Source organism: Phasianus colchicus, chromosome 10 (assembly GCF_987193195.1).
Source record: "Phasianus colchicus chromosome 10, bPhaCol1.hap1.1, whole genome shotgun sequence".
NCBI classification, from domain to species: Eukaryota; Metazoa; Chordata; class Aves; order Galliformes; family Phasianidae; genus Phasianus; species Phasianus colchicus.
In genome coordinates, this window is record NC_143445.1 from 4,922,434 (window position 1) to 4,934,589 (window position 12,156).

A 12,156-nucleotide genomic window follows, 5' to 3' on the forward strand; every position below is an offset into this window, starting at 1 on the left:
TCAGCCCCATCCTCCAGTGAACGCTCAACTCAATCAGTGCCCACTGAGTCCATGCTGAGGGCCAGCAGAGGCCATGGGGGGACATTTTTCTGCTCCCTTCCCTGGGGTGCTGCTCACACAGCTCAGCGCAGGGCAGTGGATTTCACGGTGCTGCCCACAGACGCAGGGTTTTGTCCAATTTGGGCATCAGGAACTGCTTTTTCTCCGTGCTTTTAAGTGTCACAAGATGGGGGGGGGGGGAGCAGGGGAGGAGTGTAGGGTTACAGCACGGAAATCCTCCCTGCCTGCAAGGATTCAAGCAGCCTCTCATTGCTCCCAGCCACTTCTCACTGCTCTGGTCCCATCCCTGTCCCTACCCTTGTCCCTGCTCCTCAGTTTCTCTCTCTGTCTCTAGCAACAAGTGAGTATTTGCCTTTCTTTTTTTTTTTTTTTTTTTTTTTTTTTGAACTTTTCTGCCCAGACTTTTCAAACTCCTACTTATGGGAAGGGAGGAGCGGCACTGGGGGATGTGCTGCTCCGGCTCTCAGCTCGTTAGCTCACGACAAAAACATTTCCGAGGCTCTGCTCAGCTGCTTTCCTGAAGGAGGAGAGGCTGACGAAGGGAGGGGAGTGAATGCTGCCTGTGGCAAGGTCTGGAGGAGGGGGAGGGGAGCTGCTCCAGTGGGCATCCCAGCAGGGACTGGGTCCCCTGACCCTGCATCTCCCAGTGCCAGCAGAGAGCAGAGGCTGGCACCTAAGAGCTCAGGAAGGGAGGAGGAAAGGGGGAGAGAATTCCTTGCCAAAGGATGAGAATTGTAGGGAAGAGAACCAAGCGATAGCCTGGTCCAGCAGCCATGAGCTGGGACGGCGATATCTTTGAGAGCTGTCTCCATCAGCACTTTGGTGGAGTTGGGTTTTGCACTGTGAAGTGGAAATGGTGCATGTAAATGCATTGACTGTGTAAGCTTGGCTGTGTGATCCTAGCTGCTACCTCAGGGACGGACTTGCATCCCTCAAGGCTGGTGTCTTCTTCACCCAGCATGCACAATTTGAGTCATAGTGGATGAGCATCAACACCTTGCTTCCACGGGGGGTGGTGAGGGCAGTTCTGACCAGCAGGTCCATCACATGAGTGGGTGCTATGTTGCATTGCAGCATGGAGGTCAGAATACTTTTACACCAGCTGGGCAAATTCAAGAAAGAACTGAAGGAAAATAAACCTTCAGAGCCGCGTTACTGAGTTGCTGCAGTGGTTGCACCATTGGAGACCTCATATCTGGCATTTTGTATGAGAAGGAAGGAAAACCCATCAGGCATGCCTGAAGCAGGCTGTGGGGCAATCCCAGGTGCTCTGCTAAGCAGCAGGTCCTGGTTAAACACTGCTCCTTTGGTGTGTGAAACCCTTGTTAATATTAACGAGGTTGTGTAACATAGCCTGCTGTTTGGGGATCGTTGGAGGATTGTAAAGTGTTCCAGGAACAGGAAAATACCTGGGGTGGGGGCATTGTAGTCACTGCTGTTGCTTGGTCACCTTTCCACATTTCCAGTGGTGCAGAAACTTGGTCTGGTTTAGCAGAGGTTAATTCATGCAACAGAGCCTCACCTGCAGGAGCTGTGTGCTGCTCCCCTGCAGATCTACGCAATTTGCAGCTATGAGTCAGGGCTATATTTAGACCCATATATATATATGTATACATACGTACCTACTCAGGCATATTCTCTTTGTCTGATGCAAGGAATCAGGTTGTTTGACACTGTAGTGCTGCTAATGGTATAAACATGGGACTACCCTAAAACACGTCAATTCCAGTGTTTGGGTAAAGGGATTTACAGATTCATTCACAACGCTTTATTTTAAAGAGTGGCAGTTTTCTGAAAACTTTCCCTTACCAAAAGCAGATGGTAAATAAACTGGAATCTTTCCCTCTCCTCTCCTCTCCTCTCCTCTCCTCTCCTCTCCTCTCCTCTCCTCTCCTCTCCTCTCCTCTCCTCTCCTCTCCTCTCCTCTCCTCTCCTCTCCTCTCCTCTCCTCTCCTCTCCTCTTTTCCCCTTTTCCTCTTTCTTCCTTCCCCTTCCTCCTCCCCTTCCCCTTCCCCTTCCCTTCCCCTTCCCTCCCCTTCCCTCCCCTCTCCTCCCTTCCCCTCCCCTCCCCCTCTCCTTTCCCTTCTTTCCCTCCTTCCCCCCTTCCCCCCTTTCCCCCCCTTCTCCCCTTTCCCCTCACCCTTCTCCTCCCTTCCCTTCCCTTCCCTTCCCTTCCCTTCCCTTCCCTTCCCTTCCCTTCCCTTCCCTTCCCTTCCCTTCCCTTCCCTTCCCTTCCCTTCCCTTCCCTTCCCTTCCCTTCCCTTCCCTTCCCTTCCCTTTTATCAGAATTTGGCAAAAGCAGTAGATAGCAACTGCAAACGGGGAGAATGGGGAGGAAAACATGTTCTGTGTTTGCACCCAGGCAGGATTAGACACAACTGCCTCTCACCACAACACTGGAGCTGGAGGAGCAGAGCGCTCAGTCTTAACGCACCCCTTCTTCCTTCCAGCCCTTTCCAGCCATGGCAATGCTGACAGCACCCCCAGCACTCACCATCCCACCCAACACCTTCTGCTTCCAGCCCCGCTGCCTTGCCATGGATCGGCACCGCCTCAGCGCTGTGGATGTGGAGCGAGTGGCACGGGAGGGGGACGTGGCTGTGCTGCAGGAGCACATCTCCAACATCACTTTCTGTAACATGGATGGAGAGCGGTGTCCCCACTGCAGGCAGCCGGCCGACCCTGTGCTGCTGACAGTGCTGAGGTTGGCCCAGCTGAGCATTGAGTACCTGCTGCACTGCCAGCAGCACCTGGCTGATAGCTTGGCTGTGCATGCCCAGCACCTGCAGGATGCCCGTGCACAGCTGGCCCATGCCCAGGGCCTGGCATCGGAGCAGGCAGTGAGGCTCCGGGGTGAGAAGGAAGAGAGCAGGAGGTGGAAGAAGCTGGTGGCCACCCAGCTCCTCCTTCAAGCCAGACCCAGTGGCTACTGCAAGGTGTGTGGAGGAGGGGTTAAGAGGGCTGACTTGTGAGATCCCAAAGATTCGTGTGTCCTGGGAGATACCTGTGCCAGGGTGACTTGAGATATCCTATGGCCCAGTGACGGACTTTTGGAGGCTGTTGGTTTTGGTGCCCATTTAGGTTTTTATCCTCCCACTGAGGATTTTGCATCTTTTCAGCAGAAAGCTGCTGGTCATGCCTCCTTGTCCACATCATTGATGAATGAGCCTTCTCATTTGCTCCCAGATTGTAAAATCCACCCAAACTAGGTGGCTCAGGTTCACACAGTCTGCAAGAACTTGAGGCTGGAGCAGAGCCTGCTACAGGCAGCACTGCACTGCTACTCTATTTTCTGGTCTCTGGGGAAAGCCATGGATTGTGCCTCATCCCATACTCTAACCCTAACCCTCACCCTTAAGGTCTTCCCCTTAGGCTTCTGCTAGAAGACACTCCTGACACTTGTGTACCTCCAGCACAACAGCTGTCTCTCTTGAGGTCTCCCCCTCTACTTTTATAGCAGCAAAGCTTTGCCATGCCAGGAACACGGGGAAGCCCCTTTCTGTGACCCAAGTGCTTTTTTTGACCCTTCTCCCCCCAGTGCTACCAAAGCCTTCATGAGCAATGCCCTCCTGCAAGCCCACATGCAGCACCCAGAGGAGGGTGAGCACCGGGGTGATTCCCTACAATTTAGTATTTCTTTTGTGTTTCTGTGAACATTTATGGACGATCGTTGCTCACTGCCTTCCCATTGGGTAGGGTGTTTAAGCATGCACATGTTTCATGGATGTACTTCTGCAGCCCTACACCCCACACTGATTTTGCTTGCTGCTTTTGCAGGGTGCTGCTGGAGCAGGCAGGTCTCACCCTCGTTCACAGTGGCTCTGCTCCCCAGGCTTTGCAGAGGCCAAGAAGGTGGAGCGTATGGAGGAGGAGGTTGAGGAGCTGAAGGCGAAACTGCATGAGATGCAACAGCAGCTGGCAGCAGGGAGGGAGGCAGAGAAGCTGCGCAGGGAGCAGGTATGGCAGAAAGGAAGGAAGGGATGTGATGAGACAGCACAGGTGAAAAAAGGTACAGAAGAATATCTCATTGTGAGATCTGTGCTCACTTCTTCAGAATATTTGCCCCCAAACTTCCTATCACTGCTTACAGGCAGTGTCCTAACCCTCACCCAGCCTGGGCACTGCTGCTCCATACATCTCCTGCTCCCATTTTCCACTCCCTTTAGGAAGAGAAGAGAGCTCATCAGCGGGAAGTGGATGACAGGAATGATTTTGAAAGGTGGAAGCAGGAGGAGAGGATGAAGCTGCACGTGGAGATGGATGGCCTGAGGCAGCGCTTCCTCACTGAGCTGCAGGATGCTGCCAGCAGGAGCAGTGCTATGGAAGGGGTGAGCTGGGGGACAGCGAAGGGATGTGGCTTGCTGCCCCACCAGGTCCAGGTGGCCCTACAGGTTCACAGCCCAAAGGGCTCCCTGTTGTCCTGGGACATGCATGCATTTTGGAGTCAGAAGCAGCAGCTGGCCAAAGTGGGCCTAAGAGGAATGCAGAATTTCCTGAGACCCACTTGGACAAACAGTTCCTTCCCTCCACACTATAGAAGCTGCAGGAGCTACAGGCCAGAGCAGCAGTGGTGTCTAGCCTGGGGACCCTGCAGGATGATGACTCTGAGCTGGAAAGGACAGCAGTGCAGGTGAGCGCATGCCATTGCCCATCCCATCCATCACCTCTGTGTGCACCTGCTTTGGACATGTCTGGTGTCAGCTTGGGTAGCAGTAAGCCCAGAAATGGGACCAGGAATGTGCCAGGATATGCCATGGTCCCGAGTCATGCATCCTAGTTGGAGCTCTGTGGCAGCTCACTGCATGGAAAAGCATTTAAATAAATAGTTTGCCACGCATCAGCTGCCTTCTTGCCCCGTAAAAAAAAAGGCTTTGACATGGCAACACCTCTGGGTGTTGGGTGGGTTGGGAAAGGTACTGCCTTTACAATGGCAGATGTCCTTCAGGACCAAAGGAAAGCTGGATTTCTCCAAGCATAAGGGCAATCAGTTGCCCATGCCTGTAAGGGCTGCCCACTGACCGTATCCTTCAGTGCCACATCTCCATGGTTCTGGAACACCTGCAGGGATGGTGACTCCCCATCTCCTTGGGCAGCTGTGCCAACACCTTGGCACCTCGCTTAGAAAAGGCCTGGGCATTTCCCTTGTGATCTCTCTTCTTCTTTACAGACCAAGCTGATGTCTGCAAATAAGCTCAAAGGTAATGACTGCTTTTTAAAAGTGAATCAATCTGAGTCTGAATACATTTTTCATAGCTAGCAGTTGTTTGGAGCGTGCCTACATCTCAGTCTCCCATTACAAGGTTGTGCTGTGGGGACCTCCTTGGGGAGCTGGCTCTGTGTCCTCTCACATGAAGCCATGGGTGAGCACTTCGCAGCCCCCTGACTGCCAGCAGCAGCACTGGGCACAGCAGAAAACGACCTGCTTCTTGAGCTGGTTTTGCATTGTAGCCATGCCCCGAAGGAATGAGATTTCAATCAAGAGCGCACAGCAATGACCTTGCCTCCTCAAAAATGATACCAGTGGTTATTTGCATGAAAATAAGGAGCTGAGACACGCTGTGGTTTCTTCTTTGCAGCCTTGATTTTCTATAATCGGGTTCTAGGGAGAAAGACTGGAGACTTCTCAGCTCCCACGGCTCCTCAGAAAAACAAAAGGAAAGGCCTTTGAACACAGATGGCTGTTAGCAGATATCCATGGAGCACATCACCCACCCTCCCTGAGGATGGCTCTGACATGCTCCAGGTGGTGGCTTCAGAGGCTGAGAGGCTGACAGTGCTGCTTCTGAGCACCGCAGGGTTTCCCTCACGGATGCTCTCCAAGGCACTGGATTTGGGCCATCCCTGGATCCCTATAGGAACAGATATTTCTGTGCTTTCCATTCAGCAAAACAAGGTGGTGATGGAGCTCAATTCTGCACTGGAGCTTCATCTCCCCTGCTCCTCACTGGCTGTTTTCATTCCTGCAGTGACCCAGCAGGTGACCAGAGTGGTGGTTTCTGAAGAGCCCTCAGAAGGATGTGGGTATTGGAGGTGTAACTACTTTTATATGGGGAACACTGGGATGAAACTGCTGGGATGGGGGTAAAGGGGATGATGTCGCTGGTCACCTCCATGCCAAGTATGACAGTACTGGGTTGGATGCTTCACCTCAGAAAGTTGACTCTGGCAGCTGATTGCTGTGGTTGGGTTTTTGGAAGAGTTGTGCCTGGGAAATGGAAGTTAGAGGAGGAAGGTGTCCCTGATAGAGGGATGTGGTCTGCTGAGAGAACTCAGAAGCCTGCTTTTGGGTGGCTTGGGCTATGGGACTGGTGGAACCCATGTTCTCAGAGGAGATAAGAGCCCAGCCACCTCCCTGAGGCATAACCCATGCTCTGCTACACCCAGACACAGCAGATGATGCTCAGAGTGGGAAGAAGCGGCTGCTGGAAGCTCTGTGGAGAAAACCAAACCTCCTGAAGAAGTTTCGGTGCATCCTGGAGGAAGCACTGGAGGAAAGGCTGGAGAGCATGGGGATCAGCAGGGTACGTCTGTGCTTTCACTGCCAGCATTTGCAGTGCTAGTCACAGGGGATACAAAGGTTGCTCTGAACAGATAGAATTTTTTTTGAGCAACCAAAACTAGCAGTGAAGCAGCCCCTGTCTGGAGCACTCACACCCTGAAAGGCAAATGAGAGGGTGGAGGCAGAACCAGCTTGTAGCATGGGGAATAAACTGCTGCGCTCACACCTCTGAGGTTGGTTAATAACAAACATCCAGCAAGCCTTTATCACAAGGAGCCTTTCATATGCTAAACCATCCAGGGCTCCCTCTCTTCAGGGAAGAAGGGTGCATGAGGGCACAGCAGCATCCATCACAGGGACTTCAAGGGGACTTTCACTGGCTGAGTCCTTTTCATGCTGAGCATATTAAACAGTATCTCCTACACCTTGCTGTGCTGCAATGCAATACCACCACCTAGCAGAGCTGCTGCAAGGGCTAGCTTGCAGCTAGAGATAGCTAAAAGATAGCTAAAGAATCATGGATGGATTGTGGGTGGGATAAGAGTGTTACACTGGGGAAACAATAAGGTGTGGGTAGGGCTTGTGTGGGGTTCACAGGTTGCTTGTGAGATGCAGACAACGCAGGTGAAGACTCACAGTGTTGGGCCTCTCAACCACCCTGTGTTCTAGGTTGCAAAGGGGATCTCCATCCAGACCTACCAACACCTCCAGGCTGTGCTCAGGCTTCAGCAGCAGCAGAAGGCTAAGAACAGTCCTGGTCTCTTCCAGCTAAGGGATGAGCTGATCCAAGTGGTGATGAGGAGAGTCAGGAAACTCAAGAAGCCCAGCATTCCTTTGCCTCGACAACTCTCCATAATCCCAGGTGAGATGACCTGTCCTCTCTCGCTGCCAGCTGTGGGTACCCTTGGCCACCCACTGATGGCCATGGGATGCTATTCCCTTATCCAGTGGGGCCACCCCTAGGCAGCTGGCCATTGCATCCCTTCCAATTGAGCTGTGCCACCTCCAAGTCTTCATCTAACCTGTTGTGTTCTGTGCAGGGACAGCTGTGTCCATGAAAGGGAAGCCCTTGGAGAGACATCTGGATGTGAAAACACAGAGACCAGCCAGCGGGATGAAATCCCATCCCTGAGCTCAACATCCCCCGAGCCAGCCAGCTCACCAATAAGCTCCAGGTATCTCACGTGAATGGCCATAGGGCTGTTCTTGGACGTGATTTCCATATAGTTTCTTCATACCCATTAGCAGTACCACAAAGTAGTCCATGTGCAAGGAGTCCAGAATTACACCAATGGAAACTTGGCCATCGGCTCCTCTCCCAGTTGTTCTTATTACAACGAGGATGAAGTTCTGGGCTCTCAACAAACAAAGTGAAAAAAGAAGCATGAGATTTACAAGACATGGAAATAGAGAAAAGATCTTCTGTAGGGCATCCTGATGCTGCTGGGTTTTGCCATCTTTGCAAACATGAGTTGAGCATCCAGCCCTGCTGCTCCCCTTTACCCTCCCTGTGCCCATCTTGCAGGTGTCTGCAGTGACCCAGGAGCCTCCCTGGAGGACCTGACCATCAGTCCCAGTGGCTGGTGATACACAAGGGACCAACACCTTGGTTACCATTCAGCCAAGCACCGTGCAAAGGAACACTTAGTGCTAATGAGGAAATGGGAGTCCTCTGCCAACAGCCACTGGATGGTGCCACAAGACCACAAACGAGCTGCAAACAGCATCCTACAGTTCCAACAGCCTTCAGAGCCCCACCTGCAGTCCCTCCTCCTCTTCTTGAATCAGTTTGAACCACGACCCAATGGATGACAATTTGCACATACACAACACTGAGTGAGGCTGGCTCTGCTTGTAATGCCCACCAGGAGAAATGAAGCGAGTTTCCCAAATTTTGTACTTTTCTAGCATTCTTGCTTTTTCATTGTTTGAAAAATACACTTTCTCAGCTGCTCTTCTGTTTTCCAGCACATTCCACCTTCAGCTCAAATATATATAATTTCCTATTACTAGCTGCAAACATTTGCAAGCGCATTTAAATGGCAGGGATAAGGAAGCCCAGCTGGGCTGAGCAGAACAGGGTGAATTCGTTTAAGTTCATCAGATTGCAAAAGTGCCTGCTAGATAACAGTCTGCTCCAACACACAAAAACACTCCACACATTTTGTGAGTCCACGTGTCCCCAGGGATGCATGCACCCAGCTGCATGCCTATGCACTCCCATACAGTCAGTCTGTGGCTGCATACATTTAGAGGGAAACGTTCCCATTTTAACCCTTCAAGTTGAAATAAGAGCAGTACCTGGTTTGTATTATTTGTTACAATGCTATTGCCAGATGTGTTATTTCATGGGTTGTTTAACAAATGGTTTTCTTTTGGGTGAGCGTTGATTGTAGTGAGAGCTGCTTTTAATGAATTAAAATCAAGATGTGATGTTTTCACCTCATTCAGAGAAATGGGATTGGTGTCTCAGAGGAAGAAATGAGCCTTTTATTTTGCTGGGAAATAGCTGCAGGTCGGGTGAAACTTTGCTCCCATGCAAGGGTTGGTAGGAAAACTGGCCCACGTACTCATGGGTTGTGCTGATGTCATTCAGAACTGATGGAGAAAGTTATTTTCTGCCCCAGAGAGCAAGCAGAAGGAAGAGGACCACAAGCAAGGTCCTGCCCAGCACCTCCCTCCCCCAGGAAAAAAAAAAAAAAAAAAAAAAAAACACAACAACAAAAAAACCATCTTTGCAGCCCTTTTAAAGCACTGTCCTTCCCTACCTTTTCTTGCTGGTGCCAAACTGGGCTGCACTGGTGGGGACCCAATGTGCTCCCTGTGCCCATTGGTACTGCCATGCATCCCTCCATACTGCACACTGCCAAACCCATGGAGCAGAAGGGATGCTCCCAAGCAGGCAGATGTAAAAGAAAACCAACAGAAACGGAGGCAGCAGCAGCAGGGAATGCCACACGCACAAGTGGGGGCTCTGGTTTCAATAGGCAGACAGGTGTGCTGACAATTCCTCCGCACAAAGATCTCTTTGTGATTGCATTAAGGAAACAAATTCGGCTTCTCCCGTGGGAAAGCGACAGCAAGACAAAGGCTGACTCCAAAATTCATTTCCCCTGGCCTGTAAGGATGAGATGCTACAATGCCATGAACCAATGTGACTTTGTTAACAGTGAAAACAATGGGGAGGCTGCTGCCTGCAGCTGTGCAAACCTCAGCATCTCGCCCTCCAGCAGCACCTTGCAGAGCATCCACATGCAACCCCTCCCTCTCCATTCTTTGCACTTCTTCCTCAGGTCAAATCCTGCCTGGCTGTGGGCTGCAGTTGTGCTTTTTTCCACTGCAAGCAGCCCCCTGCCCTGACCCACCACCCCACCCCACCTCCATCCCTCCCACCCCTTCAGTTTTCATAGGGTTCCCCTCCAAAAACACGATCTTCACATTGCCACAGCATTCTGCAGGGTCCAAGAGGAACCTGGGGTTGGGTTTAGAAAAGCAAGTGATGCTTGCACAAGCTGCTTCCAGACAGCAGGTACTTTGGGGAGCAGGTACAACCCCTTCCAAAGGGAAATGCAGCACAAATATACAGAAGTAGCCAACCTTTGCCAGCAGCCTGGTGGCACTGGAGTGGTAATGCTCTTCAAATCATACACTTTGTGTTTTGTTTTTCCTCAATGGCATTTGTCTTAGTGGGACTCCATTTATTAATAACCCCCTAGTAAAGCATGAATGCACATGGAACAATCAGCTGAGAACCAAACCACAGCACTAATGGTAAGAATGCAACACAACTATCCTAAATAACACAAAGCTGAAAAAAAAAAAAATAAAGGAAAAGAAAAATCCTATCAAATTTATTCAGTCGTAATATCTCACCCAGAGAGCTATTCTCCCATAATATTCGGGGCAAGCACAGTGTCATAAATCTTAGTGTTATTAATCCGTAGACTCATTCATCTCTGTTCAGCTATATAAAAGCAATAACCTTGTCACTATAGGAAGGAAGATTGGGCTTTTAATTGCATATAGGTTTCAGGAGAGTTCTTATCTCATAGTCCAATTTGTAGCTTCAGATATGGGTCTTTGCTTCCCGTGGTCAAAGTCCATGCAAATCTGCCATGCTCTCATATACTTATAAATGTTGCTGAAGCTCAGAAAGAACCTATACAGAGCTCTGCTGGCAGATAATGCACACAGCCTTTCAGCATCTGCTTTATTAAACAAGCCTATATTTAATTAGCTGCTCTGAGAGAGAACGTGCACTTTCACAAGATGATGAAGTTTATGGAAACAAAACCATTTCTGAGCGTGTGCACACTCACATCACAACCACCCCTGCATCTCTAGCAAAATGCATCCTTTGTCCCACGTCTTACTCTCAATAAAGGCATAATAATAATCTTCCCCCTCTGAATTATTATAAGGTTGGGTATTAGGAAACATTCCTCCTCAGAAAGAGCAGTGCACAGCTGCACAGGGAGGTGGGGAATCACCATCCCTGGAGGTGTTCAGAGCTGTGGAGATGTGGCACTGAAGGATGTGCAGCAACATGGTGCAATGGGGTTGGACTTGGGGATCTGAGGGGTCTTTTCTAATATTAATGATTCTACAACTCCGTGATAATTTGTCAGTGAGAGAGGTACGGAGGAGTTGGGCTCCAGTTATCACTAGGCTTTACTCAACCAAAGGCTCTTGCAGAACAAACCTCTCTGTTGCTTCTGGGAGGATAAGAGCAGAGTGCTGCTCGGTTTTGCACGTGCTTCTGTGTCTCACAGCCTAAATTCACATCCTTGACGGGAAAGTGCCCTCCTGCTCTATAAACAAGCTTTGGGTGGGTGGCCACAAGCCACCTCTGGACTGGCCATTCCTCCCCCCACATGGTGTGTGCTCAGCACCATGAGCTGGTGCAACAGTTAGATCAACACAATGAATAGGTAATAATAAGAGGTATAACAACAGAGGGACTAATGCAATAGAAAGGTGTTACAAGTGAAGGAAAAAAAGACTGCTCACCCATCTCTGAAGATCTCAGCTCACAGGGGAAAACTCCACCAAGGGGGGATCTCCAAAGAAAGAACCTTCCCAAATGACAGTCAGCCCTTAAATGAGGTCTAAGAGAGGTGCAGCCAGGCTCCACCCCTTCCAGTCACACAGCTGCATTGCCTTCACCTGTGCTCCCAGGGCTGACCAGGTCCTTTCCCCAGGTGCTCAATCAGTGGGTCAGGCCATGACTCAACAGTTACCATAGAGCTGAGCACTTGGAGGAAGATTTTGCATCCTTTTACACACGGATGATGAGCACTTGGAGGAAGATTTTGCATCCTTTTACACACGGATGACAATGGGGGGGAGGGGGGTCATTCTCGAGAGTTTTTGGATGTCAAAAAAAAAAAAAAATCATACTCAAAGCCCAAGAATAAAAAATGTTCAGCACATATATATTTAGCCAGTCAGTTTGAAGAGGAAAGCTGGGAAAGCTGGAACTTTGTTCTCACCAAACATCGAGAGCTTTCCCTTAGCAGATGGCTTCAGCCACAGTGCTTCCAGGAGACAGATCAGCTCGGAAGGAGATATTTGGATCCACCTCTCAAAGCAGAAAA

The 12,156-nt window shown here is 50.3% G+C and overlaps 1 protein-coding gene across 5 annotated transcripts; it reads left to right on the forward strand.

The window, feature by feature from the left end:
• Positions 1–269: 269 nt before the first annotated feature.
• Positions 270–9,202, forward strand: DZIP1L (DAZ interacting zinc finger protein 1 like). Of its 5 annotated transcripts, XM_090147053.1 has the most exons (11): positions 270–400; positions 2,511–2,996; positions 3,838–4,017; positions 4,227–4,388; positions 4,598–4,690; positions 5,228–5,258; positions 6,027–6,077; positions 6,445–6,581; positions 7,229–7,421; positions 7,600–7,734; positions 8,085–9,202. In XM_090147053.1, exons 2-10 carry the CDS (start codon positions 2,523–2,525, stop codon positions 7,689–7,691), a joined length of 1,413 nt encoding a protein of 470 aa, XP_090003179.1. In that variant the 5' UTR covers positions 270–400; positions 2,511–2,522; the 3' UTR covers positions 7,692–7,734; positions 8,085–9,202. The 5 variants fall into 5 exon arrangements, with proteins under 5 accessions (XP_090003179.1, XP_031452418.2, XP_090003178.1 ...); XM_031596558.2 differs by having other exon boundaries at positions 7,600–9,202; XM_090147052.1 differs by lacking the exon at positions 8,085–9,202 and having other exon boundaries at positions 7,229–7,692.
• Positions 9,203–12,156: the final 2,954 nt, after the last annotated feature.

Bases quoted from the DNA above. Each gene is read 5' to 3' on its own strand.
- DZIP1L (XM_090147052.1), top strand. From the start codon at position 2,523: ATGGCAATGCTGACAGCACCCCCAGCACTCACCATCCCACCCAACACC. The intron at 4,018-4,226 runs GTATGGCAGAAA...CACTCCCTTTAG, and splicing joins AGAAGCTGCGCAGGGAGCAG to GAAGAGAAGAGAGCTCATCA. The intron at 6,582-7,228 runs GTACGTCTGTGC...CCTGTGTTCTAG, and splicing joins AGAGCATGGGGATCAGCAGG to GTTGCAAAGGGGATCTCCAT.